The 26,673-nt window shown below is 33.9% G+C and overlaps 2 protein-coding genes across 3 annotated transcripts; one reads left to right on the forward strand and one right to left on the reverse strand.

The window, feature by feature from the left end:
* Positions 1-1,690: 1,690 nt before the first annotated feature.
* LOC107411471 (ABC transporter G family member 3) lies at positions 1,691-8,193 on the forward strand. Of its 2 annotated transcripts, none has more exons than XM_016019060.4 (12): positions 1,691-1,848; positions 2,895-3,482; positions 3,587-3,666; positions 3,856-4,142; positions 4,446-4,617; positions 5,046-5,159; positions 5,305-5,433; positions 5,806-5,997; positions 6,614-6,700; positions 6,984-7,256; positions 7,478-7,585; positions 7,793-8,193. In XM_016019060.4, exons 2-12 carry the CDS (start codon positions 3,011-3,013, stop codon positions 8,048-8,050), a joined length of 2,172 nt encoding a protein of 723 aa, XP_015874546.3. In that variant the 5' UTR covers positions 1,691-1,848; positions 2,895-3,010; the 3' UTR covers positions 8,051-8,193. The 2 variants fall into 2 exon arrangements, with proteins under 2 accessions (XP_015874546.3, XP_015874547.3); XM_016019061.4 differs by lacking the exon at positions 1,691-1,848 and adding an exon at positions 1,877-2,237.
* Positions 8,194-8,561: 368 nt separating this feature from the next.
* Positions 8,562-11,074, reverse strand: LOC107411459 (UDP-glycosyltransferase 86A2). Its single transcript, XM_016019046.4, has 2 exons — positions 10,430-11,074; positions 8,562-9,787 (listed from the first exon to the last, which is right to left on the reverse strand). The coding sequence occupies exons 1-2, from the start codon at positions 10,983-10,985 to the stop codon at positions 8,883-8,885; spliced, it is 1,461 nt and encodes a 486-aa protein (XP_015874532.3). The 5' UTR covers positions 10,986-11,074; the 3' UTR covers positions 8,562-8,882.
* Between the last annotated feature and the right edge of the window lie 15,599 nt (positions 11,075-26,673).

Here is a 26,673-nt window from a genome sequence, read left to right on the forward strand (position 1 = left end):
TAAAAATTAACTAAAAAAATAAAAATTTACGTATGTGATCCATGTACTATATCACTGACGACTTATCTTTTTTCCTTTTTTTTATTAATCAAAGTGGACGTTATTTAATTGTAGTGTTCATTAATTGCCAGTTTTATTTTACATTCTCTTTTGGTTTTTACAAAAATTTTTTTTATCATTTTAATAATTTTTTCCTTATCCCATTGTCTCATACTGAAGATTTACCTATTAAATGTAAATAATTTACCAAATAAATCAAATTCATTGGGCAATTTTTTACAATGTTATGTGCTAATAATCATCATATTAGTTGCTGATTCTACATTCTAATTTCAATCACTAAATGTAATGTTAAGAAGAAGCACATTATTTAATAATCTCTCAGCCTTTAGGTAGTTTAGAGACTTTGGATTTAGAGTGTAAATGAGTCGACTCGAATTGAATATTGACATTCTCAAACTTAACATATATGATTTCAGAGGAGATTGAGCTCGATTTAGATTTGCAAAATTAAAAAATTACTTATTTAAATTTGACTCAAATCATTTATGAAAAGCTTGAAGTTAACTCGGCTAGACTCGTTATATTATAAAAAATTTAAAATTTGAATCTTTGTTTTTCTAAAATAAAAATTTTAACATTAATAATTGATAAATTCTATTTATTCTATTAATTTTATTATAAAATTAGATAAATTTTTAAAATTTATAAATTTATAATATAAAAAAATTATTTATGCATTATAAATATTTAATATATTTAAATTAATAATATAATTTTTATATGAATATATATAAATGATATATTGAAGCTATTTATAAATTTAATTTATTATTCAAAATCGGCGGATAAGTTTTATTTTTTATTTAAATTTAGCTAATTTTATTTATGTATAAAGTTCAAGATGGCTAAAATTGAACCAAGCTTAAATTTATTTAAAACCTATTTAGATTTGCAATCCATTTGGTAAAGGGAAAAAAACAAAGAAAAAAAGAAAACAAAGTCATTTTTTCATAAGTGACAACCGCGACAACCGCGTTATCTCACCCAAGAAAGTCAAAAAAGAAAAAAAAAAAAAATTAAATAGCCTTGGTTTTTTTTTTTTTTTTTTTTTTTTAAATCTTTCTTTATTGATTCAGAACATTAACAGCTCTTCAAAAAGCAAATGGGATTCCAAAATCATTGAAATAGTAAGAAAGAACAGGGAAAGTAATAAAAGAACAAAGGTTGCCATTTCATATGCACAAACTTGACTGAAAGCGCTAAGACATGATTTAAGTTGGTATTTAATTATTGAAAAGAAAAAGAAAAAAAAAAAAAGAGAGAGAGAAATCAATTAATTATTAATGGCAATTGTACACATTAAATTGCTAAAACTTGTTTGTTTCTATGGTTGCCAGGTGATGGAAAAAGAGCAGGCATTTTTTTCTTTTTCCGGGGTCCGGAAATTATAAAGTAGATAATTTAGTTTACTTGGGTATTGTTTATTAATATAATAATAATATACAAATGGAATGAATAAAGAAAAAGAAAAAGAAACAGAGAAATAAATAAAATATAAGGTGGTTTTGCAGGCTTTTTTCCTCCTTGAAAATGCCGTGTTGGCAGCATTAATCATTTCATTTGAATTATAGAATGAGAAAATATAAATATATAAATAAAAAAAAAGGGAAAGACAAAAAACGAAAAAGATAAAGTTCAGATGCAAAGCAAAATCCTACAAAACCCGGAAAAGCGGGTCAAATAATCCACTTACCATATCATTTACTTTCTTTTCTTCTCTGTCCCACTGCTTTCACATTCGCTCCCTTTCTCTCTGTGTCTGCGAGTACTCTCACTCAGATCCAGGTTTGCCTCCGCTTCTAAGCTCTTCAGCTTTCTATTGCTGTATTTGTATCTTTTAGAAGTTATTTTGATTTTAGCTTCTGCTCTATATTCAATGAACAAACTTGGTTTGTGTTTAATGGCTTTAATGCTGTGATAATCTTTACCAAAATGAGAGACGTAGCTGAAGTTTTTCAAAATGGAATATTTTGCATATTTGAGTGTCAAAGTCTTTCCCTTTCTTGGGTCCCAATAGATAAAGAAGAATACTATGATTTTTAAAGTTTGGTTTTTTCTTTTTGTTTCTCCTTACCTCTTCCTGCTCTGTGAAAAAAAAAAAAAAAAAAGAACTAAATATTGGGTTTTGGGAACTATCTCAAGTTGACAAAATGGATTTATATACTGAAAAAAAAGTAAGTGGATAGTTTTTCTTCAACTATCTGTGATGTTTGGTTTTTCAAAACTCTGGAGAATTTCCTTATATTTATGCCTTTTTCTTTTTTTGGTTCATGTTGTAACTGAGCATTTAAGGTTTCTTTAATGCAATTTGGCTTTATTTTTACGCCAGTATGTATTATTTATAAATCTTTATCGTTAAGTTTTAAGGTAGCATAAATAGTTCCCCATTATCTCAATTTTGTGGCTGAGAAAATTGAGGAAAAGCTACGAACCATTTACTTTTGCTTTGGTTTTTTGTGGCGTTTCTTGAACAATTCTTAACATATAGAAGAACATCTGGATATAGAATGCTCCCATGCTTGTTTTAGTTTCATGGGTTTTCAACCACATAATGAATTCAATCAAATAATCTGATAAAATATATCTCTTAATTCTTTTTTTTCAAGCGCATTATTTTTTCCGTGGAAAATTTTGTATACCGGTTTTTGGCTGCTTCCAGAACTTGTTTTTTCATTTGCTCCCGCCTATTTGAAATCGTGTGACAGCTTTTTTTTTTTTTCAAAAATCATAAGCTGGGTTGTTTTTTGTCTTTTCAATTCTCTAGGTCTTACTATTTTATAAACAATTTGTCTGCAATATAGCAGAAAGCATTAATGGTGCTCGTATTGCAGGTTTTCATGAGAAGAAGTGTTGTATTTGTTGAAAATGATAGTATACTTGTGTAGCTTAGATACCGAAGAATTATTTTGCATCAGAATGTGGTGAAGTTTGAATATCTAGAGAAAAGATGGAAGAAATACAGTCGCATTCTGATAATTACCGGTCATCATCATCTTCAGCAAGTAGTCCAGCTAGTAGGGTACCCTCGAGTAATTTTTTCTACTTGCGCAAACCTGGTTCACTCAGACAACCCATCTCGTTTGAGGATTCACCAGAATGGGAGGATACTGATGTCGAAGTTAGGGTCGATGAGGGAGGTGATTCGATCAACATTGCCACTACACCAGCCTCCCCTTCACTCTCAAAGCTCAATAGTGGGTCCTTGCCATCCCCACCATTGCCAGAGGGTGCAGTTGTGGCAAGAAAGATTGCTGGGGCTTCAGTTGTGTGGAAAGATTTGACAGTCACGATAAAGGGGAAAAGAAAGTACTCTGACAAGGTTGTGAAGAGTTCAAATGGTTATGCATTGCCAGGAACTATGACAGTAATCATGGGTCCTGCCAAATCGGGAAAGTCCACTCTATTAAGGGCTATTGCAGGTCTCCAATAATGCATTACCACTATCAACTTAGTATTTTAATTTTTTATTTTCTTATTCTTGGATGTGTCGTTAACCATTGTTTTTCCTTCTCACATACTTTAGGAAGATTACATCATTCAGCCAAAATGTACGGTGAAGTGTTTGTGAATGGAGCGAAATCACACATGCCTTATGGGTCATATGTAAGTTCCAAGTAGTGTCACCGTGCTGTTGAATCTTTCTAGTACTCTCTATATGGGTTTCTACCACTTGCCATAGTGCTTGTTACAAAGCTAGGGTTGTGATACAATAAAGAACAAAGTTCTTAAAACTACTGTTTTTTAATTGGTTTCTTTGGACTTCAACTTCATAACTGTTTTTCTCAATTTCAGGGTTTTGTTGAGAGGGAAACCACTCTAATTGGATCCCTTACAGTCCGGGAGTATCTGTACTACTCAGCATTGCTTCAGCTTCCTGGTTTTTTCTGTCAGAAAAAGAGTGTGGTCGAGGATGCCATCATTGCTATGTCACTAAGTGATTATGCAAACAAGCTGATAGGTGGCCACTGCTATATGAAGGGTCTGCCTAGGGGTGAAAGGAGGCGTATTAGTATTGCCAGGGAACTTGTAATGAGGCCTCATATCTTATTTATAGATGAGCCTCTCTATCATCTTGATAGGTAAGGTGTTCTTTTTTTGTTTTGTCTTTTTTGCCCCCTTTGTTTTCCCTCATGCATATACAAACATTAGGATGCTGGTTGCTTTTATAACCTCTGACACGACATCAGGGACAGGAAGCAATTTGCTTTGCTGGCTTAATTCTAATAAGCTGGATTTTAATTATGCTGGAACATTCCTAAACATAAATTTGTCTTAGAAATTTTATAATTGGCCTACTGTTTTATAGTTGTGCCTTTCTTTTATAAAAAATAATTTGGGTAACTAACTTCATAACTCATTTGCTGTCCAATAATTTTCTTCAGTGTTTCTGCTCTCCTGATGATGGTTACATTGAAGAAACTTGCAAGCATGGGATGTACTCTTATATTTACCATTTGCCAGAGCAGCACTGAAGTATTTGGCCTTTTTGATCGGATTTGTCTGCTTTCAAATGGAAATACTCTGTTTTTTGGAGAAACATTGGCCTGCTTGCAGGTATAATTGTGAACTGCAACTTTTTCCTTCTCTTTTTGTTCTGCATGTTAAATTTCTGAAGTTAGTGAACTGGACATATATTTCCATGAAAAGTTTGCTAAATTGTTGTTTATGTTCTGTACTTTTTTTTGGTTGGCAAAAGAGATGGAGAGAAGAAAAATTTTCTTTAGGGTCTTATTGAGGGTATGTGATGCATATTAGCAACTGAGTAATTCTTTGGGCATTTACAGTTCCCTGCTGTCAAAAGCATGGTAGAGGGAGAAGAAAATTTTTAAATCTATGTTGTAAAATTTTAAGCCCTTGCTTTCCATCCTGTAGGAGGCAATTCGGCATTATGGGTTCTACTTAATCATTTTTTACTGATTTAGCATTATTAAAAAAAAAAAAAAAAAAAAAAGAAAGCTGACATGTACTATTTGCTGATGAAGCACTTCTCAAATGCTGGATTCCCTTGTCCAATTATGCAAAGTCCTTCTGATCACTTTCTACGTGCTATAAATACGGATTTCGACAGGATCATTGCAATGTGCAAAAATTGGCAGGTAACCTATGTTCTGCTGTTTTATTTATTCTCTTTAGTTATGCCATCACTTGTGTTATGGTGAGCCAAAAAATGGTAAATTCAACTCTAGCAGATTTTTATTTTTTTCCTGATAATTTTCTGTTTGAACTGTAATGCTATAACAGGATGACAATGGAGATTTTTCATCGGTGAATATGGATACTGCTGTGGCGATACGCACCCTTGAAGCAACCTATAAATCATCAGCTGATGCAGCTGCAGTTGAAACTATGATTCTTAGACTCACAGATAAGGTTTGAGCCTATATCTTGTTATTGAATTCTTTGTACACGTGATCGTCAAACTGTATATGTTATAGCTAAAAGCTGCACATCTTGCATTTGGCATCTGTCATTTGGGTGTTTGTGGTTCTTTTTTAAAGTTTGAACATCTATAACAATTTCTTGACGTTTTTACTCCCTACTTAATTTGGCAGTGTGATAGCGTGTCTAGCATCCATGTTACTACAATTGCATAAAATATAATAGTTTAAACCTGTGGCCATGAATCTGATGACATATAGACCCACTGTTATCTGTTCACATATGGCTATATAAAATGGCATATGGTGGTTATTAATTTCCTTAAATTTTTCATTAACTTGCCATATGCAATTGCTTCTACAGGAAGGTCCACTTCTCAAAACCAAGGGAAAGGCTAGCACTGCGACAAGGGTAGCAGTTTTAACTTGGAGATCATTATTAATCATGTCAAGGGACTGGAAATACTATTGGCTTCGTCTCATTCTTAATATGGTTCTTACGCTTTGTATTGGTACAGTTTTTTCAAGCTTGGGGCATTCTCTGTCTTCAGTTGTGGTGAGTTTTTTTAGTAGTAATATATTGTTGTACAGTAAAAGTGTGGTTGTTTTGTGCATTTATACTTTTCAAAAAGTATTCTTATGTCCATGTATCTACTTTTTCTCTGACTTATAAACAATAGTCGTGCCTCCATTTCCATTATTATGTATTTCCTTATTCTTTTTTTTTTTTTTTTTTTTTTTTTTTTTTTTTTTTTTTTGTTCTCTTTGGTGTGGGAAGATAGCTATATGGATGTGCCTTCAGCATGTTGTGCTTGTGTGTCTTGTCTGATATTTTTACTTTCTAGTTGGTAAGTTTAATTACTGTCAAATCTTGGTTTACATAGAAATTTAAGCTGTCTATTTGTCTACTGTTTGATTCAAAGGAGTCTGTATAGTTAAGAACAAGCCATGCTTGTATACATCTAAATGAATTTCTCCTAGTGTTAGTCTGAAAGTTTTCTTCTTCTTCTTCCCCTTCTTCTTCTTCCTCTTCTACGGTTGTCCTCTTGTGATGTGTCTAAGTCCGTTCTTTTAAATTTTGCACCTATTTTTGTACTTATGTGATGTATCTAAGTCTGTTTCTATGTTTGTTTTCTTCAGTTTCATTTTTCATTGACTGTTTATCTTTGCAGACACGAGTTGCGGCAATATTTGTTTTTGTATCATTTACAGCACTTCTGAGCATTGCTGGAGTGCCTACACTATTGAAAGAAATCAAGGTAATGCTGGCTGCTATTTTATGTCTCATGTTAACTTCAAGAAGCTGGGAAGTTTTCCTTGTAAATTGCAACTCATCTGTTACTCAAGTAAATAAACTTGCTGATATGTTGGTTTGTGTATGAAGAAAATCAAGATATTATGCAATCAATAACCCTATCAAAAAAATTATTTTCTCTATTTGGGGGCCGTGGGGCTGTGATATTTTTAGCTTCAGTGTTTAAAAAGATCGGACTTGTTCGTCTTCCAAAAGTTGAACAACCAATTGCCCATTTTGTTTTGCAGATATATGCAAGTGAAGAATCAAATCAGCATTCTGGAGTGTTAGTCTTTCTAATGGGGCAACTTCTATCAAGCATCCCATTCCTCTTTCTGATCTCCATTTCATCAAGTCTTGTATTTTATTTCCTCATAGGATTGAGAGATGAATTCAGCTTGTTGATGTACTTTGTGCTGAATTTCTTCATGTGCCTCTTAGTAAATGAAGGACTAATGCTGGTTGTTGTTTCTTTATGGCGAGATGTTTTCTGGAGCATCCTGACTGTAGCATCGATACAAGTGAGTTCCTCTATTTCAGTAAGGAAAATTACTAGACCACTTATCATTTTCTGTGTTGGTCAACTGCTTCAGATGGTACAGGAGTTTTATATGTTATGAAACTAATTAAGCACCCTGATGAATCCACGTTTTTTACTTACCATGATCATATGTGTTTATTTCAGTTTGAAATGATTATAGATCCTTCCATAATCTTACTGCCAAGGTGAATGCCATTTCAGGTTGTAATGATGCTTTCTGCGGGCTATTTCAGAGTTCGAAGTGCTTTGCCACGACCAGTGTGGATGTATCCAATATCCTACATTGCATTCCATACATACTCTATCCAGGCAAGAACTTCTTCCTTTTCCTTTTAAATAATATATTTGCTCAAAGTAGACTTTTTTTCCCTAGAAATGTCCTCGAAATACTATTCAGTTTGAAAGTTATAGTGTGATTAGATAATTAATTGGTTATATGAGGTCTTCGTCTTTCAGTTTCCATCTGCAATCTTTTTGGTTTAATGCTTAAAATCCATGCCTATATTCATGATACAGGGTCTCCTGGAGAATGAGTACCTGGGGACTTCCTTTGCGGTTGGACAAGTAAGGACCATATCCGGGTTTCAGGCCCTTGGGAGTGCATATGAGATCTCCACAGACAGCAGTTCCAAGTGGGAAAATTTACTGGTCTTGTTTCTTATGGCTGTTGGTTACCGTATTCTCGTATTTGTTTTGGTATATTTTTTGGTAAGGAAAAATAAATCCATACTTAGTATTTTCCGGTGTAATCAGGATTCAAGAAGTGCAAGATGAATGAATGTACTGTCAGCTTATTATGTGGCTGCTCACCAATTTGTATAATCTCCTTGTGTTCATTCCATAAGCAAATTTTGTTTAGAAAACATGCTGTGGGTTATTTAGAAAAGTGCATAATATAAGAAGCTTTTTCTTCCCAACTTCTCCTTTTATGAATTTTATTTAGCGCCATTAAGATTTGTTAGGTTGGTTCTGCATCTACATGGGCGTTTTGCTACTTGATTATTGGTCATGGAAAAATTATCCTTCTCAAGAAAATAGCAAGAAGCTTAGTTGAATGGTAAGAAACTTAGTTGAGTGTGATACATAAGGGGTAATTCAGGATAGAATATCATTCTCAAAACTAAAAAATTAACACTGTTTCTGACTATCTAACATTTGGACTGGTTAAACTCTGAAAGCTTCTACTTGCCCAAGCAAATTTTCTTCCTATATGACCATTTTTTTGTTTTTTCGTTGTTGTTTTACCACTTAACTTTACATATATATATATTTATACACCATGATCTGAATTCAATTTTTTATATTTTCATAATAAAAAAGAAAAAGACCTAACATATTTCTCATAAGTGCAAAAATAAAATAAAACCAGACTTCTTGAACTTTTCCCTTGATGAACTTGATCAAATTGTGCCCACAACTTTAATTAGCCTTTTCAATTGTACAAGTCCAACTTACATAAAATCCCAAAAAAAAAAAAAAAAAAAAAGAGCCTGAAATTGGTACTTTATTTAGACTGTTAAAGCCCCTGATCATGATGTTTAAAACTAACTTATTTAGGACTACTTTCTCAATACATATTTTTCTTAGATGAAGGTGGGGTCCATTTTTATGCTGCTCGAGTCCTGGTCTTTAGATCCTTGATAAACTGGTCAAGATTTCTGTTTGATGATCCATTAGGCGTTAAAGAATTATCCATGATCATCCTCAACTCCTTGATTGCTTTCCTACAATCATTCCCTAATTTTCCACCCATCAGACGGCTAATATTATCCGAAACTTCCTTCTCATTGACCGACGTTTCATTGCTCAAATTAATCCCAACCTTCCAATCGTCCACCACTAATTTCCTGTTAGTAAACTGATCAGTGAGCAAAGGGAAGCATAACAACGGCACTTCACACCGAATGCTTTCTAATATCGAGTTCCATCCACAATGCGTCAAGAACCCTCCGATTGCCCGGTGGGCCAGCACCTCGATCTGACTACACCAAGGTATGATCATCGAACGGTCACCAACCTCTTCTCTAAATCCAACGGGCAAAGGATCAACATCGTCGGAACTCACAATATCGGGCCGAAGCACCCAAACAAAACTAACATTGCTCGACGAAAGCCCATTGGCTATTTCTACAAGGTCTTGTTTGCTCAAATGGGCGTAGCTACCAAATGAGACGTATAGGACCGACCCATTGGGCTTGCTGTTGAGCCAGTGGTTGCAATCGGACTGGGACCAGAGGCTCGTGGCTACAGAGCTCTTAGCGAACCCAATTGGGAAAATGGGTCCGATGGCATAGAACGACATGTCGTTTTGCAAGGCGGATATGGTATCGCGTTCGAGCTCTTGAATGGTGTTGCAGAGAACGAAATCTGCTCCTCTAACGTCGTTGAAGGCCTTGAAGATGAGCTGGTGGCAAATAGATGACGTATCAGAGTCTTGGAGATACGACGTCATGTCTTTGGGTTCGATGGATTTGATCCCTGGAATATAATTTATGGAGTCCTCCCGAACATCTAATTAGGGGGGGAAAAAAAAAAAAAGGGAAAAAAAAAAAAGAGGTATAACTTTTAACAGCACCATTCATATGTAATTTCTCAAGTAGAAATATGACAAAGCAAAATAACCATTTCTTTTTAGGAATAATATCAGTTAGTTCACCTAAATTTGACTTAAATATAGATAATTTGCCTTTTTGAAATTTCAAAAATATCATGACCCAATTATTTCACTTATACCCATTACATTAGTCAAAAGTCTTCGGTATACGAATGATGGTACACGGTAGTACCCTCCTATCCAAGTATTAATTTTTTTTTTCTTATATTAATTAACATCTTTCATACCTTAGTTCTAATTTTTAAAACATCATGAGGATTAAGTATTAATTGGTACAAACCTTATAACGAACAAATTTTTTTAAGAGAGCAATTTTTTTTTTTCACCAGTAAATTTATATCCGGTAATAAGCCACTGTCACTTTATTAGTGGTAATAAAGTGACTTGGTGCTGGACACAATAATTTGATTGTGGAAAAACGTTTTCTAGATAAGAGACTCAGGCCTACCATTCATATTTTGCACAAATAGAAATAAGGAAGAAAGAGAGAATGACCCCAAAAAAAATAAAATAAAATAAAATAAAATGGAGAAACGCACCAGGGCAAGCAAAATGACCATTGTTTCGAAGAAGGTGAAGATGGTAATAGAGAGTGAAAACCAAAGCAGGTTCAGTCCAGTAAGAAACATAAAGGAGGCCAAACTTCTTAGCAACTTTAGAAGGCCAAACGAAAAACGTATCGGCGATCAAACAAGTCACCGGTGGGGTGTTCTTCGAAGATGACCCGACGATGTCGCCGACGACCTCCTCGACGTGAGCGGAGAATACATGAACCAAAGCAGCCATGAACGTGTCATGGTTGAGTGAACGGTCAAAGTCGACGGGGAGGCCATCGGAGACCGTGGTGTAGCGTATGTCTAGCCCCGCCGATTTGCGCACGCTGGCGAAGATGTCGTCGTTCTTGTCACCGGCTGTGTGGGATTGGGCTTTGGAGGTTTGATTGTGGACGGAGAGGGTGTTGATGTAGGTGATGGTGAAGCCTTGCGATGCAAGTTTGATGGCCAGGTGGACGGAGGGGATTAAATGGCCTTGAAGTGGGTAGGCGATGAAAATTGCATGGAGCTTTTCATGGATATTAATATTATTATTAGCCATAAATATTATAGTTTTTGAAATGTAGAGAGGTCTAGATTGATAGGAAAATATATTTAAGGGGAGAGAGAGAGAGAGAAGGGGGGGGGGGGGGGGGGGGGGGGTGGGGTGTGTTGGAAAAGGGTAGAGAGAGAGGTGGTTTGGATATAGATTGGTGAGGTCATAAAGCAGATGAAGCAGCTGTGTTGAGACAGAAATAGTGTAGAATACTTATCCAATGTATAGTCATGTATGCTGATATATATTGTGTATATGATGATCAAAATGATTTTCAAAGTTTACAAAATTATAATATTTTACTAGCAGCCTTACATAAGCAAAATAAAAAAGACAAATTTAAGGTTTTTGCTAATTAAGTTAGAATCATTTTCTTTTTAATTATTTTATTCCCTTTCACGGGAGGTTCAGAGAAAGACTAATTTTCCTTTCTTTGACTAGTTTTCCTTGCTTTCATTCTCACTGTTTTGTTTGCTTTCATTCCGTCTTAAGACTAAGGCAATTGAGGCCAAAACCTAAGGCCCCCACAACCCACAATGATAGAACCCCAAGTAAAATATCACCTTTTCCTTTTTTTTTTTTTTTTTTTTTTGTGAGAAAAAAAAAAACCTTTTTATGTCAATGAGTTTTATTTCTATAAAATTATTTATTATATAAAATATAATTTTGTTTTTGTTTCTTAAACATAGGCACTTCTACTTTCTCTAAATTTCTATATTAAGATCGGCACTGATCAAACTTTTATATCCATAATTATTTTTAATTAATTTTCGTTTGGGTAAACGGTCCATAATTATCTGTAATTAATTTTCCTTTTTGTTAAACATCCCCAACGAATCAAGTTAACATTTAATTATATGTCCTAAAAGAAAAGCTAACATTTAATTTTCTTCCATTTAATTTCTCTCTCATATTCTAAAACTCTAAGTACCCTGCACCAAAATTGTACTTTCTTTTTTATCTCGCTTTCCAATATTATTATCTCTCTTTCTAAAATTATTATAAAATTATCTATTTATATGCATCATGCGCTCATCTGTAACAATTTTGAAAAGAACATCTCAATTAGGCACCTAATTAGTTGAGTCGACCTAAACAATTGTGAAAATTTGTTTGTGTATAACATTTTTATTTGTACAACAAAAAGGCCAAGCTCCAGTATAATAAAAGTCTAATTATGATAAAAACAAATAAATTAATAAAATAAAAGTCTAATCAATTTGTCGGCAGTAATATTATTTATACACAAAAATGCATTTCTTATTATTTATATCCATTTCTTTACATATAATTTCCTTGACATGATTTGATGATTCTCATGACATGTATATTATGTTATTAAAAATATACATAATATATGAATATATATGTGGAATGAAGGATCAAATAAAATAAATAAATAAAAATTGGAAAGCTGTATTTTTCTAGATTTGATCTACTTGTTGAAATATTGGTCCGAAGCCTGTATGGTACCACGGTGTTCTTAAGACTATTCCCGTCCCATCGGTACTGGTGTTTTCCGATGGCAGTTTTCCAGGATATAACGGATTCGAAATCTCAGACAAAACACCATTTGAATTTTTCTCGAACTTTCAAAGTACCTGATCTTTACCACACTCACTAACCAAAATGTGCAGAAAACTAATTTTTTTCTTTTTTTTCTTTCTAAATTGATTCTCCCATTGGGAATAATTATTCCAAAAACTTGTTTTTTACTAAAAATTCATCCATCAAGTCAAAATCCACGTTTGGAAAGTTAAAAGACCACAAATAATGCACATAAAGCCCCATTAAAGTCCATTAATTCAAAATCATTCAAAATCAAAAAAACGTTGCAAACATTACAATCCTCCACATGAATGATTTGACTACTATGCAAGATTCTGGTGGTAAAGCTCTGTAGTTGGAACTTGTAGAGGATATGTAGATGTTATTCTTTGAACCTTTCCTTGTGAGACTATATCTTTTTTACTGACTAATGGTAGATGCGATATCTTTGAACCATTTCATTGTTTGTGTAAATGACAATATAGTTCACACAGAATCCTTCCTCGGACACTTCAGTTCTCACTGTTGTGTTCATTTTGGCCTTGAACACCTGCCTGGTTCTGCGAGAGTTTTTAGAGAATTGTGCCCTTAATAATTCTCCTTTGAAGCGGCCACTGTTCTCTCTTACATAGGTGATTCCTTTTCCAATATAATCAGCATAACTATGCAAAGATTACTACACACACACTTATAGGAATCATTAAAAGCATACTTTATGCTTAACCTCTTTCTATCACTGTTTCATCACAGGAATGGATAGAGGATTAATCCCCACAATGAAACATACTAGTCTTTACAATTATGTTGTCCCATTGAACCTAGAGTTTGGGATCTCCAGTTAACTAGGTTGGGTTTCCATCATATCAACTTTACTCACGGGCTTTAATCCCATTCCTCTCGATGATTTTTCAACTAATTTTCTATTTAACCCTTTGGTTAGCGGATTTGCAATGTTATCTTTTGACTTTATATAGTCTATCGAGATAACTCCAGTTGAGATTAGTTGTCTAATAGTATATCAAGATAACTCTAGTTGAGATTAGTTGTCTAATAGAATTATGTCTATGATGAATATGTCTAGACTTTCCATTATACATAATATTTTGTGCCCTGCCAATAGCAGATTGACTATCGCAATGTATACTTATTGCTGGCACAGGTTTAGGCTACCTTGGAATGTCTTCCGAAAATTGGCGTAGCCATTCGGCCTCTTCACCGCATTTATCTAATGCAATGAACTCAGATTCCATCGTGGATCAAGCTATTACTGTCTGCTTAGAGGATTTCCATGTTACGGCTGCACCCGCTAATGTAAATACATAGCCGCTAGTGGATTTTGAATCCTTGATATCTGATATCTAATTTGCATCACTGTATCCTTCTAATACAGATGGATATCTTGTATAGTGCAGTCCATATTCATAAGTATATCGTAAGTATCTTAATACTCTAACGATTCCTTTCCAATGATCATCATTTGGATTACTCGTGTATCTACTTAGTCTACTTATAGCGTAGGCTAAGTCTGGTCTTGTACAATTCATTAAGTACATCAGACTTCCAATCACCCTTGCATATATGACTTGAGATACACTATCTCCTTTATTCTTAGATAAGTGTAAACTCACATCTATGAGTGTTCTGGCTATATTAGTATCGTCTTTACTAAACTTACCCAATATTTTATCTACATAATGCGTTTGACTAAGAATGATTCCATTCGAAGCCCTTGTGATTTTTATTCCTAAAATTACATCAGCAAGTCCCATGTCTTTCATATCAAATTTAGAATTTAACATGGCTTTCATAGTTCGGATCATATGGTCGTCACTACCAACAATGAGTATGTCATCTACATACAAGCAAAGAATGACATATCCATTCTCTATATCCTTTACATAGATACACTTGTCACACTTATTTATCTTAAATCCATTACTTAGCATGATATTATCAAATTTTTGATGCTATTGCTTTGGAGCTTGTTTAAGTCCATACAAGGACTTCACCAATCTACAAGCTTTCTTTTCTTGTTCTGGAGTGGAGAAACTCTCGGGTTGCTCCATGTAGATCTCTTCATCTAGATCTCCATTAAGAAATGTTATTTTCACATCCATTTGATGTACTTCTAGATCTCGCAGTGCAGCGATCGCTAGTACCATCCTTATGGAATTTATTCTCGTTACTGGAGAATAAGTGTCAAAGTAATCAAGACCTTCTTGTTGTTTGTATCATTTAATTACAAGCCTTGCTTTGTATTTATCTATAGTTCCATCTGCTTTCATCGTCCTTTTAAAAATCCATTTGTAACCTAAAGGTTTACAATCTGGAGGAATATCTACTAACTCCCAAGTGTGATTTTGTAAAATAAAATCTATATCACTTTTCACAGCTTCTTTCCATAAATTCCCTTCAGGAGAATTTATAACCTCTTGGAAGTTTTGAGGTTCACTTTCTAGCATATACGTAAGAAAATCCGAACCATAGGATTTTTCCATTTTTACTCTCTTGCTACGTCTAAGTGCAACCTCCGTCTCAACATCAGTTTTTTGTTCTTGATCACTATCATAATTATCTTCATCGATAGTATCATAAGTTCGTTTCGACGAACTCGGTCCTTCTTCCACTTTATAAGGAAAAATATGTTCGAAAAATGATGCATTTCTCTATTCCATAATCGTATTATTGTGTATATTAGGAATTTCTGACCTATACACGAGAAACCGATATGCACTACTATTTTGTGCATATCCTATGAAAATGCAATCAATTGTTTTAGGACCTATCTTCACTCTCTTCGGAGTGGATACTACAACTTTAGCTAGACACCCCCACATTCGTAAGTAGTTATAGGAAGGTTGTCTTCCTTTCCATAATTCATAGGGTGTCTTTACTTGGTCCTTTCGGGGAACCTTATTTAAAAGGTCATTTGCCGACAAAACGTCTTCCTCCCATAAGTTCTGAGGTACTCCAGAACTTATTAACATTGCATTCATCATTTCTTTTAAATTTCTATTTTTCCATTCAGCCACACCATTTGATTGTGGTGAATATGGTGGAGTAACTTCATGTATTATGCCATGTTGAGCACAATAATCTCCAAATGGAGTCACATACTCTCCACCACGATCACTTCTGATTACTTTGATTTTTCGGGTGAGTTTATTTTCAACTTCCATTTTATAGAGAATAAATTTCTCTATAGCCTCATCCTTTCTCTTAAGCAAGTACATATAGCAATATTTCGTGCTATCATCAATAAAGGTGATAAAATACTTATTACCACCTCTAGTTGGTGCAAACTTTAAATCACATACATCACTATGTATTAAATCCAAAAGTTCATTATTTCTTTCAATTGTTTGATATGATAATCTCGTTAATTTTGCCTCTACACAAGTTTCACACTTATGTGTGGTATCAATATCAAAAGTGGGAATATGATTCAAGTTAATTAACCTCTATAGAGAATTATAATTAACATGATCTAGTCTACCATGCCACAAAATGGAAGACTCAAGCAAGTAAACGGAAGAAGTACTAATTTTATTATTAATATTCTTTGGCATTATAGTCATTACATTCAATTTGAACATACCATTGACTACATAACCCTTTCCCACAAACATCCCCTACTTGGATAAGATAACCTTGTCTGACTCAAACACTAAGTGAAAACCATGTTTGCTTAGCAATGATCCAGACACCAAATTCTTACGAATATCTGGAACATACAGTACATTATTTAAAGTCAGATCCTTCCCAGAGGTCATCTTCAGGACAATCTTGCCTTCCCCTTGGATTTTTGAATATGCAGAATTCTCCATGAACAACTTTTCCCCATTTGCCTTTGGTTCAAAGAAGGTGAACATGCTTTTATCTGCACACACGTGGCGGGTTGCACTTGTATCTATGCACCACTCTCTTGGGTTAGAACCCACTAGGTTCACCTCAGAGACAACAGGGTTTAGGTCAATTTCATCAACCTCTCTTGTGATGTGCTCCATCATCATTGTCTCTATGTTCCTCTTTCTCTTCGGCAGTCTACAATCTGCTGCTCTGTGACCCATCTTGTCACAATTGAAACATTTTCCTTGGAACTTGGCTTGCTTGGAGATGCCTCCTTTAGGCCTTAACTTGGAACTCTTTCCAGGTTTCTTCTTGTTCTTGGAGCTACTATCATGCTTTACAATATTAGCCTTTATTCCAGTCTTCATGGATCTTCTATCAGACCTTCTATTGTCATCTTCTATTTGAAGCTTTCCAATAAGAGCCTCTATGTCCATTTCCTTTCTCTTGTGCTTAAGATAATTTCTGAAGTCTCTCCAGCTAGGAGGCAGCTTCTCAATCATTGCACCAACTTGAAAGGCTTCATTAATGAACATCCCTTCGGCAAGAAGTTCTTAGATGAGCACTTGCAGCTCATGTACTTGACTCATCAGTGGCTTGGTATCCACCATCATATAGTCCAAGAATTTGCCTACCACAAACTTTCCGGACCCTGCATTCTCAGTTTTGTATTTCCGGTCCAGAGTTTCCCACAACTCTTTTGCTGATTTCGTGCCACAATACACTTCGTACAAGGCATCAGATAGGCCATTCAGGACATAATTCTGATATAAATAATCAGAATTCTTCCACGCATCCACCGCCATCAGAGTTTCTTTGTCACTCTTTTCATTACTTGGTGGTTCGTCCTCAATTAGGAACCTCGCAAGGTACAGAGTAGTCAAGTAGAACAGCATTTTCTATTACCACCTTTTAAAATTTGCTTCATCAAACTTCTCAGATCTTTCTGCATGGCCTGTAGTTAGAGGCACTTGAAAAACAGGAGTCTGTGAAGGCACTTGTGCAGCAGGCACATCCCCACTAGCCATTCCTGTATTTTTCACGAAAACAGAAATCAATTAGTTGTTATTTCTATTTCAACAAATTAATTTAAACCAATTTTCAAAAGGAAAATACACAAAAATATGATTTTTAGGGTTTTTATATACACCACAAAAATTACTGTATACACTCACAAAATTACTGTTTAATATCGCTATTCACTACCATGTGTCACCATGTGATACTGCCACATCTCGCACTGAAGATCGACATGTGCCACACTCTCGGATGGCCACGTGTCATCTGCTATAGATCGACACGTGGATCATCCTTAGCATGACATGTGGCTTGCTTTGAACGTGACATGTGTCACCTGTAATAAATCGACCCGTGGCACTAGCAAAGGCTGACACATGACTCCCATGGAATCCAACATGTGGAGATGTGGTGACCGACACGTGGCTTCACTACGGTACGACACGTGACCTCGCCACGGTGAGCCATGTGTCATCGTTTCATATTGCCACGTGGAGCTCTCTTACAGCGACACGTGGCATATCCAATCGGGCCGAATTTCATTGGGCCTGGGTCTAGACTGGGCTTGGGCTGAACATTAACCTGTTCTAACCACAGGCTGGGTTTTGGAACTGGGCCAGGTCCATTAAAATTTAAAATTCAGGCCCATTGATCCATAAACCTATCCAAACCCATTTTTTCAACCCGTTAACCGTTTTTCTGACCCATCTTCAACCTCCAGCCGGATTTCTTTAACTCGTTTCACTGGTAAATGGATTTTTTGATCTGGTTCACTATTTTTCTTGCTTTTTACACTATTCTGGCATCGAAAAATTGCCCGAAAAACACCAAAAGGTTTAGAATTTCATGGACAACTCAATTTTAGGAAAAAATTTTGATTTAAAACAAAACTAAATATTGCACAGATAATTCCAAACCCACGAGAAACAAAATTTTTATTTTTTATTTTTTTTATTTTTCAAACTCGATACACAAAAAGTTTGAAAACTCTAACTATCATAAAATCATGGGAATCAAATTTACTAGAATAAAACAAAATAAATAATTAAAATAGAAGCCCCTCACCAAGTTGTATACGGGTTTGAAGATAAGAAATTAAAAACATAAAATATATAAATATATTGCTTTCATACCCAATAATAAAAAAGAGATTAAATCATAGGCATGTATAAAAATAAAACCATTTAAATAAAATTCCTTTAATTAAACAAAACTTAAAATAACAACATACCCATTCATTAAATCTCCACGAGTTGAAAGCAATTTTTTTTTTTTTTTACTCAATCCCACATAAATAAACATATGTTCACGGAATAGTCTTAAGAACATTATTAAAAATATACATAATATATGAATATATATGTGGAATGAAGGATCAAATAAAAATAAATAAATAAATAAAAAAGATTGGGAACCTGTATTTTTCTAGATATGATCTGGTTGTTCAAATATTGGTCCGAGGCCTGTGTGGTGCCACAGTGTCCTTAAGACAATTCCTGTCCCACCGGTGCTGGTGTTTTCCGACGGCAGTCTCTCAGGATACAACGGATTCGAAATCTCAGACAAAATACTACTTGGATTTCCCTCGAACTTTCAGAGTACCTGATATTTACCACACTCACTAACCAAAATGTGCAGAAAACTAATTTTTCTCTTTTTCTTCTTTCCAAATTGATTATCCCGTTGGGAATAATTATTCCAAAAACTTGTTTTTTACTAAAAATTCATCCGTCAAGTCAAAACCCATGTTGGAAAGTTAAAAGGCCACAAATAATGCACATAAAGGCCCATTAAAGTCCATTAATTCAAAATCAAAAAAACATTGCAAACATTACATATTATGCATTCCATAAGAATATCGATATTTTTTTTTTTGGGGGGGGGGGGGGGGGAAGAAAAGGAATTTTATTTAAGAAGAAGCAAGATTACAAAAATGCTGCTACATAGCAACAGAAAGCCAATCTGGACCTTCTTCCATCCAAGAACTAAATTTATCAACAGATAAGACATATTTAGCAATTCTATGAGCTACTTTATTAGTTTCTTAACACTTATAAGGACAATGAAAATTAATATGCTTAGAAAGTAAATACTGAATCTCCTTAGCGATAAAAAAATTCACATCCACACAGTCCTTCAAGCCATGAATCAACTGAATCTCCACTTGAGAATGACTCACAATCTGACCATGGAAAAACCCTGAATCTAGACAAAATAATATAACATCTCTAATAGCAACCAATTCAACAGTAAGAGGCTTCCATAAAAGATTATAAGGTTTAACAAAATCTCCCATAAGTTTTACTTTAGCATTACGAGCAGCATCACCAACCCCCACCTTATCATCGGTTTCACAAAACCACAGCATTAACATTGATTTTTAAGTCATCCCCTTAGGAGGAAGCCATATTCGATTAGAATGCTGACCTTTTATCTTCTCAGTCTTACAATTAGCTTTCATAAATTCAAAATGCAGACCCACAATAGAACTGAGAAGCAACTCATCAGCCTTTTCCACCACAACATGGATAATTATATTACGACGATGCTAAATACTCCATATAATTAGTGAAAACCGAAGTCCTTGAAAGGAACTGAGTTTTGGAAAAACCCAACTACACATTTAAGCAAAAGAGTTATACATTATGAATTTTAACAGTGAGTTGAAATCATCCTTTTTCCATATGGCTCGCGCATTTGAAAAATCCCATAAAGCATGTAACTCATCCTCCGAATTACAACATAAAGGGCATACATCATTAGTAATAACTTTTCTCTGAAATAAACCAACTACACAAGGTAAACCATTATTATAGGCTCTCCACATAAAAAGCTTAACTTAGTGCTAGATATATATAAATACTGTGTGACTTGGCATAATCAATTACTTACTTATAAGACTTATTTATGTCATTAATGAGACTGACTTATTTACCAACTCATGTAATACGGTTTTTGGCATACATTTTATATAATACTTCAGTTGGCCCATTGGACTGAAAGACTAGCTCTCTTTAGAGGCCCATTTGAGTTATTCATATTTTTGTTATTATTAAATTGTTATTGTGGTGCAAGTTAAAATAATGGATAACTCATATAACTTACACTTGACTTTAGTCTTTTAAAGGCTGAAGTTTTATTGATATGGCAAGTGAGAAAATACACATGCCGTATTTTCTTTAAGGTTTTGAGAGGTCACCTCATAGATCTCTAAGAAGATTAGAAAGCAGTGTGTCTATTTTAGACACTGCCATTATGTGTTTTTAATTTTGTAGATTGCAAATCAAGTTTATCAAGGACTACTTTTGGAGGTTAGTAGTTCTACAATTGATTATTAATTTTAAATGGAATTTAATATGTGTGTATGATCTGTATTTATTTTACTCTAATAATTGGTATTACAACTGTCACATGATGAAATTCCACGATCTGTCCATATTTTGTTTATTGTATTGTTATATATGAAAGGCATTGATCTGTGATCCATATAAATATTTTATATTTTTATCTTCTCTAAATTTTGTATATTTGGAGATTTTGAATTGTTATGCTGGATTGAATATATATATATATATATATATATATATATTTTGTGTTATATATTTTGTGTAGCTCTTGTATAATAAGTTCATTTGTGATTTTTTGTGAAAATCTATTTTTGTTAAAACCATGACTAAGTATTGTTAAATGTTATTGTTGTGTGGAGTGGAATAATTTTAAGCCTTTAATTTTGGTCTAATACAAAGAAAAATTATGAAACCCATAAAAAAAAAATGTTTATATACAAGTTGATTGTGCTTTGTTTTTAGGTTGAAATTGATCAAAATTGGACTTAGATTATGCTTGCCGGTCATCGGACGATTAGATTACCATTAGAATGGTCAGAGACGGTGGTTGAAAAGGCCATTTTTCAATCAAATTAAAACCAAATTAGGCAATCCATTTTGTTGGAACCGGGATCAACTCGCGATCCCGGTTAAGTTGGAAGATGACCCCAACGAAATGTCATTTTGATAGTGTTGATGTCATCATGATGTCAAATGACATGTCGATGGTGTTGACATCAGCATGACATGTCTTACTGATGTTAGCATGACATCAGATGAAAAGTTACAAATAGCAAGGTTGACATTAGCATAACGTTTGCTGACATTGGCATGATGACATCAACAACTTAAAAAAATTAATTTTAAAAAAAAAAATTGTATTCTTTATTTATTGTTATTTCCTTATTTATTTATTTATTTTTATTTCTTCCTTTTTTAATTTATTAAAAAAAAAAAGAAGACGAAAACTTCCATTGCAAATTTTGTTTTTAAATACCTATGGTCAAAATTAAACATCTTTGGTTTTCCCTAAAGACGCTTTGTGCATAGTTGGTATAATAGTATAGAATTTTAGGCATCGCTTATCATGGGATTTATTTTGTCTACATTATGCATACCAATGAAATATGTGTTGACATAGTAAATGGAATTTTAAGTTCTTACCTATCGTAAAATCTAATTTTATCCAGTTTATGGGTGTCAATATAATATTGATATAGTGGATAGGATGTGTAGTATTTACCTATTTCATGAAATTGTTAATATATTAATTCTCTTTCACTTGTTAACCAGGATCTATACAAGTGATTAGGCTATCTTGTCGATGGTTTTAGTTACTTTGTAGAATGCTTGGAATAGTAATGAAATTTGATTAAATTCCATAAATCGTCGATTCTGAGTTACCCTGTCGGTGACTCAATTCAATGCATTAGATTATGATGATTTAGTTGATTGTTCCTGATCCGTGTAAGGGTATGTTTAGTGCTACGAAGACCTAATGATATTTATATTCTGTATTTTATATTGAGATGTTGGAAAATAGTAATTGCATTATTTTATGTTTTGAATGCTTTGTTGTATTTATTATTTCACAGCTAGTAGCATCCTAAATGTTCGGCCAATGATTTCCATGATAAAGTTGGATGGAATAAATTGCAAGAAGTGAAAGAAAACTTTGATTATAAATATAACATTTATGAAGTTGGATATGGCTTTGGAGATGGATCCACTAGAGATGCAACCAACGAGAGTAATGCTGCGGCCAAGAAACTGTATGAGGATTGGAAGCATTCTAACAAGTTTTGTATGATGATGATGGCTATATGAATGAATCCATATATGCAAGTATTTCAAAGTTGGACATTGCAAAGACGCTTCTTGAGGAAATAGGAAAGAAGTTTATTTGTTTGATATGAATGAGAAATACCATTATTTGGATCTTTCGAGGAGTTGAAGGAGTGAGAGAGTTTATTAAGGACCATAAGATCGATATTGGAGAAGAGTTCTTGACTCATTTTATATTGAGGAGTCTCCTGTCTCAATTTGATAATATCAATCAAATTTAAATACCAAGAAGGAAGGATGCAACTTGGAAGAGTTGAATACCATTCTTATTAAAGGAAAGAATGATATAAGTTAAATAGGTCAAGGTTCGTAGTCAAAGTGATAAGTCTAAGAAGTTCTTTCAGGAGAAGGGATAAGAACTTAAGCCCAACAAAAAAAAGTTTTCTGATGTGAAATCCAAAGGACACAAAGATGGTGCTCATCCTTCAGTTGAGAAGAAAGAGTACTTCAATGGAAAATACAACTACTACAACAAAATTGGACACAAGAGATCTGACTATAGGAAACTGAAGGGAAAGCAAGAGAAGAAACGTAACCTCTTGATGATTGAGACCAATAGTTATGATGTGCCTATGAATAGTTGATGGTTGTATACTGAAGTAATAATTCATATTACTAATTTATTGTAGGGATGATAAGTCAAAAGAGCCAATCAGTCTTGAACACCATGTTTACATGGGAGATAGCTCAAAAGTGAAGTTGGATTTTATAGGAATAATCAATTTGAAGCTTGCCACAAGATATGTTTTAGAGCTGTAAGAAGTTTCTTATGTACCCTCAATATGAAGGAATTTTTATCTGTTTCTCTTCTGGATAATCAAGGTTACAATTTTTTGTTTGGTAATAAAAGAATTGAACTGTGTAAGGATGGTAAATTTATTGGTTTTGAAACTTTATGTGACAATTTATATCAACTTGATTTATTTTGTAATGGTCTCAAATATTTTGTTAATTCTTTTGTTGCTCTTGTTGTTGCTTTTAAATGCTGAAAAATTAATGATAATTCTTTAATATTGTGGCATGAGCGTTTGGGATATATTGCTAGACACAGAGTGAAAAGGTTGGTGAAGGATGAGATACTTCCTAGTATTGACTTCTCCAACTTGTCAACTTGTGTTGAATGTATGGAAGGAAAACTGACTTTGAAAATTAGAAAGGATACGATAGCTAAGTGTGGAGATGTTTTGGAGTTAATCCACATTCATATATGTGGACCTTTCTCATAAACTATTTTGGGGGTTTCTAAGTATTTTATTACCTTCATTGATGACATCTCTCATTATGGACATGTTGAGCTTATCCATGAGAAGTTGGATTCTTTGGTTGCCTTTAAGGAATTCAAGGTAAAGATGGAGTTTCAAAATAATAAGAAGCTAAAGACTATAAGATCTTGTACAGGTGGTGAATTTTACGTCATTTATGATAAGATTAGATGAAACCTAGGACTATTTGCAATTTATTTGCATGAGTATGGCAATGATGCACAATATACAATACTTAGTACTTCTTTGCAGAATGACATAGTTAAAAGGAGAAATCGCACCTTGTTAGACATAGTGCGATGCATGTTAGCAAACTGTAGTTTGTCAAATTACTTGTGGGAGAAGCTTCAAGGATAAAGCTTATATTTCAAATCAAGTGCCTAGTAAATATGTTCCTAAAACTCCTTTTGAGTCGTGGTTAGGAAGAAAGCTTAACTTGCATTAGTTTAGAATATGGAGTTGCAAAGCTGAGGTTCAAGTTTACAATCATCAAATTAAGAAGTTGGATCTAAAATCATTAATAGTTATTTTGTTGACTATTGTATAAGATCTAGGAGTTTTAGATTTTTTTATCCATCTCACACCATAAGGACCATCGAGTCAAATAGGGTTATTTAGTTTTAAAGATGATGTTGAATTTGATGACAGTAAGGTCCAAAAGATCTCCAATTCAGTGAATAAGGTGTTTTCATTCCTAATGTTGATGTTCCTAACAGAGATATTGTTGATCCGGTTATTAATGAACTAGTAGTCTATCAGAGTGAATCCATTATTGAATAGCAGGATGTTCCAGCTGATATAGATATCGATGTGGCTTTGAGAAGATTATAGAGGACTAGGAGATCCGCTATCCTGATTACTATGAGGTTTTCCTACAAGAGCATGAGTTTGAGTTATAGAAAGGTAGCAAACTAATTGAGTGAAAATGAGTATTTAAGATTAAGAGAGACTTTAATAGTCAAGTGGAGAGCTATAAAGTTAGACTTGTTGCTAAAGGTTTAACCAGAATGAGGGAATTGGTTACACAAAGGCATTCTTTCCTGTATCAACAAAAGATTCTTTTTAGAATTATTATGGTAATTATGGCTCATTATCACCTAGAGTTGCATTAAATGGATGTTAGAACCGCTTTTCTAAATAGTGATTTGTATGAGGACGTATATATGGTTCAACTAGTTAGCTTCCATTAAGTGGGGAATGATAATTTAGTTTACAAGATTAAGAAATCTATTTATGTTCTTAAGTAGGCTTCAAGACAATGATATCTCAAGTTTGACGAAGTTGCCATCAAAATTGGCTTTAAAGAGATTGTTGTCGATAGGAGTATATATGTTAAGGTCAGTGGGAACATCTTCATATTTTTGGTATTGTATTTGATGACATACTCTTTATTACCATGATATTGACTTATTGGCTAAGACAAAATAGATGTTGTGTAACCATTTTGATATGAAAAAATCTTGGTGAGACTTGTTTTATTTTGAGTATCAAAATTGTTCAAGATAAGACCAACTATTTATAGCAGTTGTCTGAAAGAGCTTATATTGATAGGATCTTTAGAAGGTTCGATATACACATTTGTTCTCATGGAGGCGTATCGACCATAAAGGATGAAAGGCTTTCTATGAACCAGTGTCCCAAAAATGATAGAAGGCGACAAAAAATATCACCTATTCTTCAGTAGTGGGTAGTTTGATGTATGTTCAAGTTTGTACATGATCTGACATAGCTTTTGCAGTGGGTGTGCTTGATAGATTTATGAGCAATCCTGGTTTTATTTATTACTAAGATTTAACTAAGGTTTTTAGGTATTTTTAATATACCAAAGATCATATGTTGATATATCCATGCACCAGCTCTCTTGATGTAATTGGTTATAGTGATGCACATTATAAAGACTTTGTATACGATAAGAGATCTACCACTGGATATATATTTACTATGGTAGGTGGAGCTGTATCTTGGCGGAGTGCCAAGCAATCTGTGACAGCATCCTCGACCATGGAGGTAGAGTATGGGGCATGTTATGAGGTGATTCATCATGCAGTTTGGCTTCGTAATTTTATTCATGATTTGGGAATAGTTGACTCCGCTGAGAAGCCTATCATGATATACTGTGATAATACTACAGTAATGTTTTTCTCCAATAATTTAAAAGTTACTTTTGGTATGAGGTACATTAATATAAAGTATTTTGTAGTGAAGGGAAAAGTTGAAGAGGGCTTCATTATTGTTGTTCACACGCCGACTTTTACAATCTGATGGCAGATCCACTGACCAAAGCCTTACTAGTAGGCATATTTGAGGAGCATGTATCCCGTATGAGATTGTTAAGCAATTGAGACTGTTATGGGTTAGTGGAAGTTTATTATGTATTCCGTAATAATGTCCATGTTAAGTATTGTTTGTTTTCTTTGAGTATTATATTGTTGAAAAATACATTGATAAATGAGGATCATTATTTATTTATGAGATATTTATTATACATATTGTTGCTCCTTATATTCATAAACCTGTTTGAAACTTTTAGTCTATATGTATATGTGTATGTTTATGCACAGATACCATGGTGAGTCCCTACTAGCTAGTTTGGATATATTGTTATATCCTATTGGTATACAACATGCTCAAATAAGATAGTATTGTGTGTTGGAGAATCATGGTAAGGTAAATCTCTACTATTTGAACTGAGCTTATGACATGCAATGTACTCAGTTGAAATAGTATCTTGTTTTGGAAGATCTACTGAAAGAATCTCTACTACCTAGTCTAGTATATTGTTGTGTCATGTTGGCATGCTCTATACTTAAATGAAATGACATTTTGTTTTGGGAGATTTTGTAGGAG

The sequence above is a fragment of the Ziziphus jujuba genome, chromosome 10 (genome assembly GCF_031755915.1).
Source record: "Ziziphus jujuba cultivar Dongzao chromosome 10, ASM3175591v1".
NCBI lineage: Eukaryota > Viridiplantae > Streptophyta > Magnoliopsida > Rosales > Rhamnaceae > Ziziphus > Ziziphus jujuba.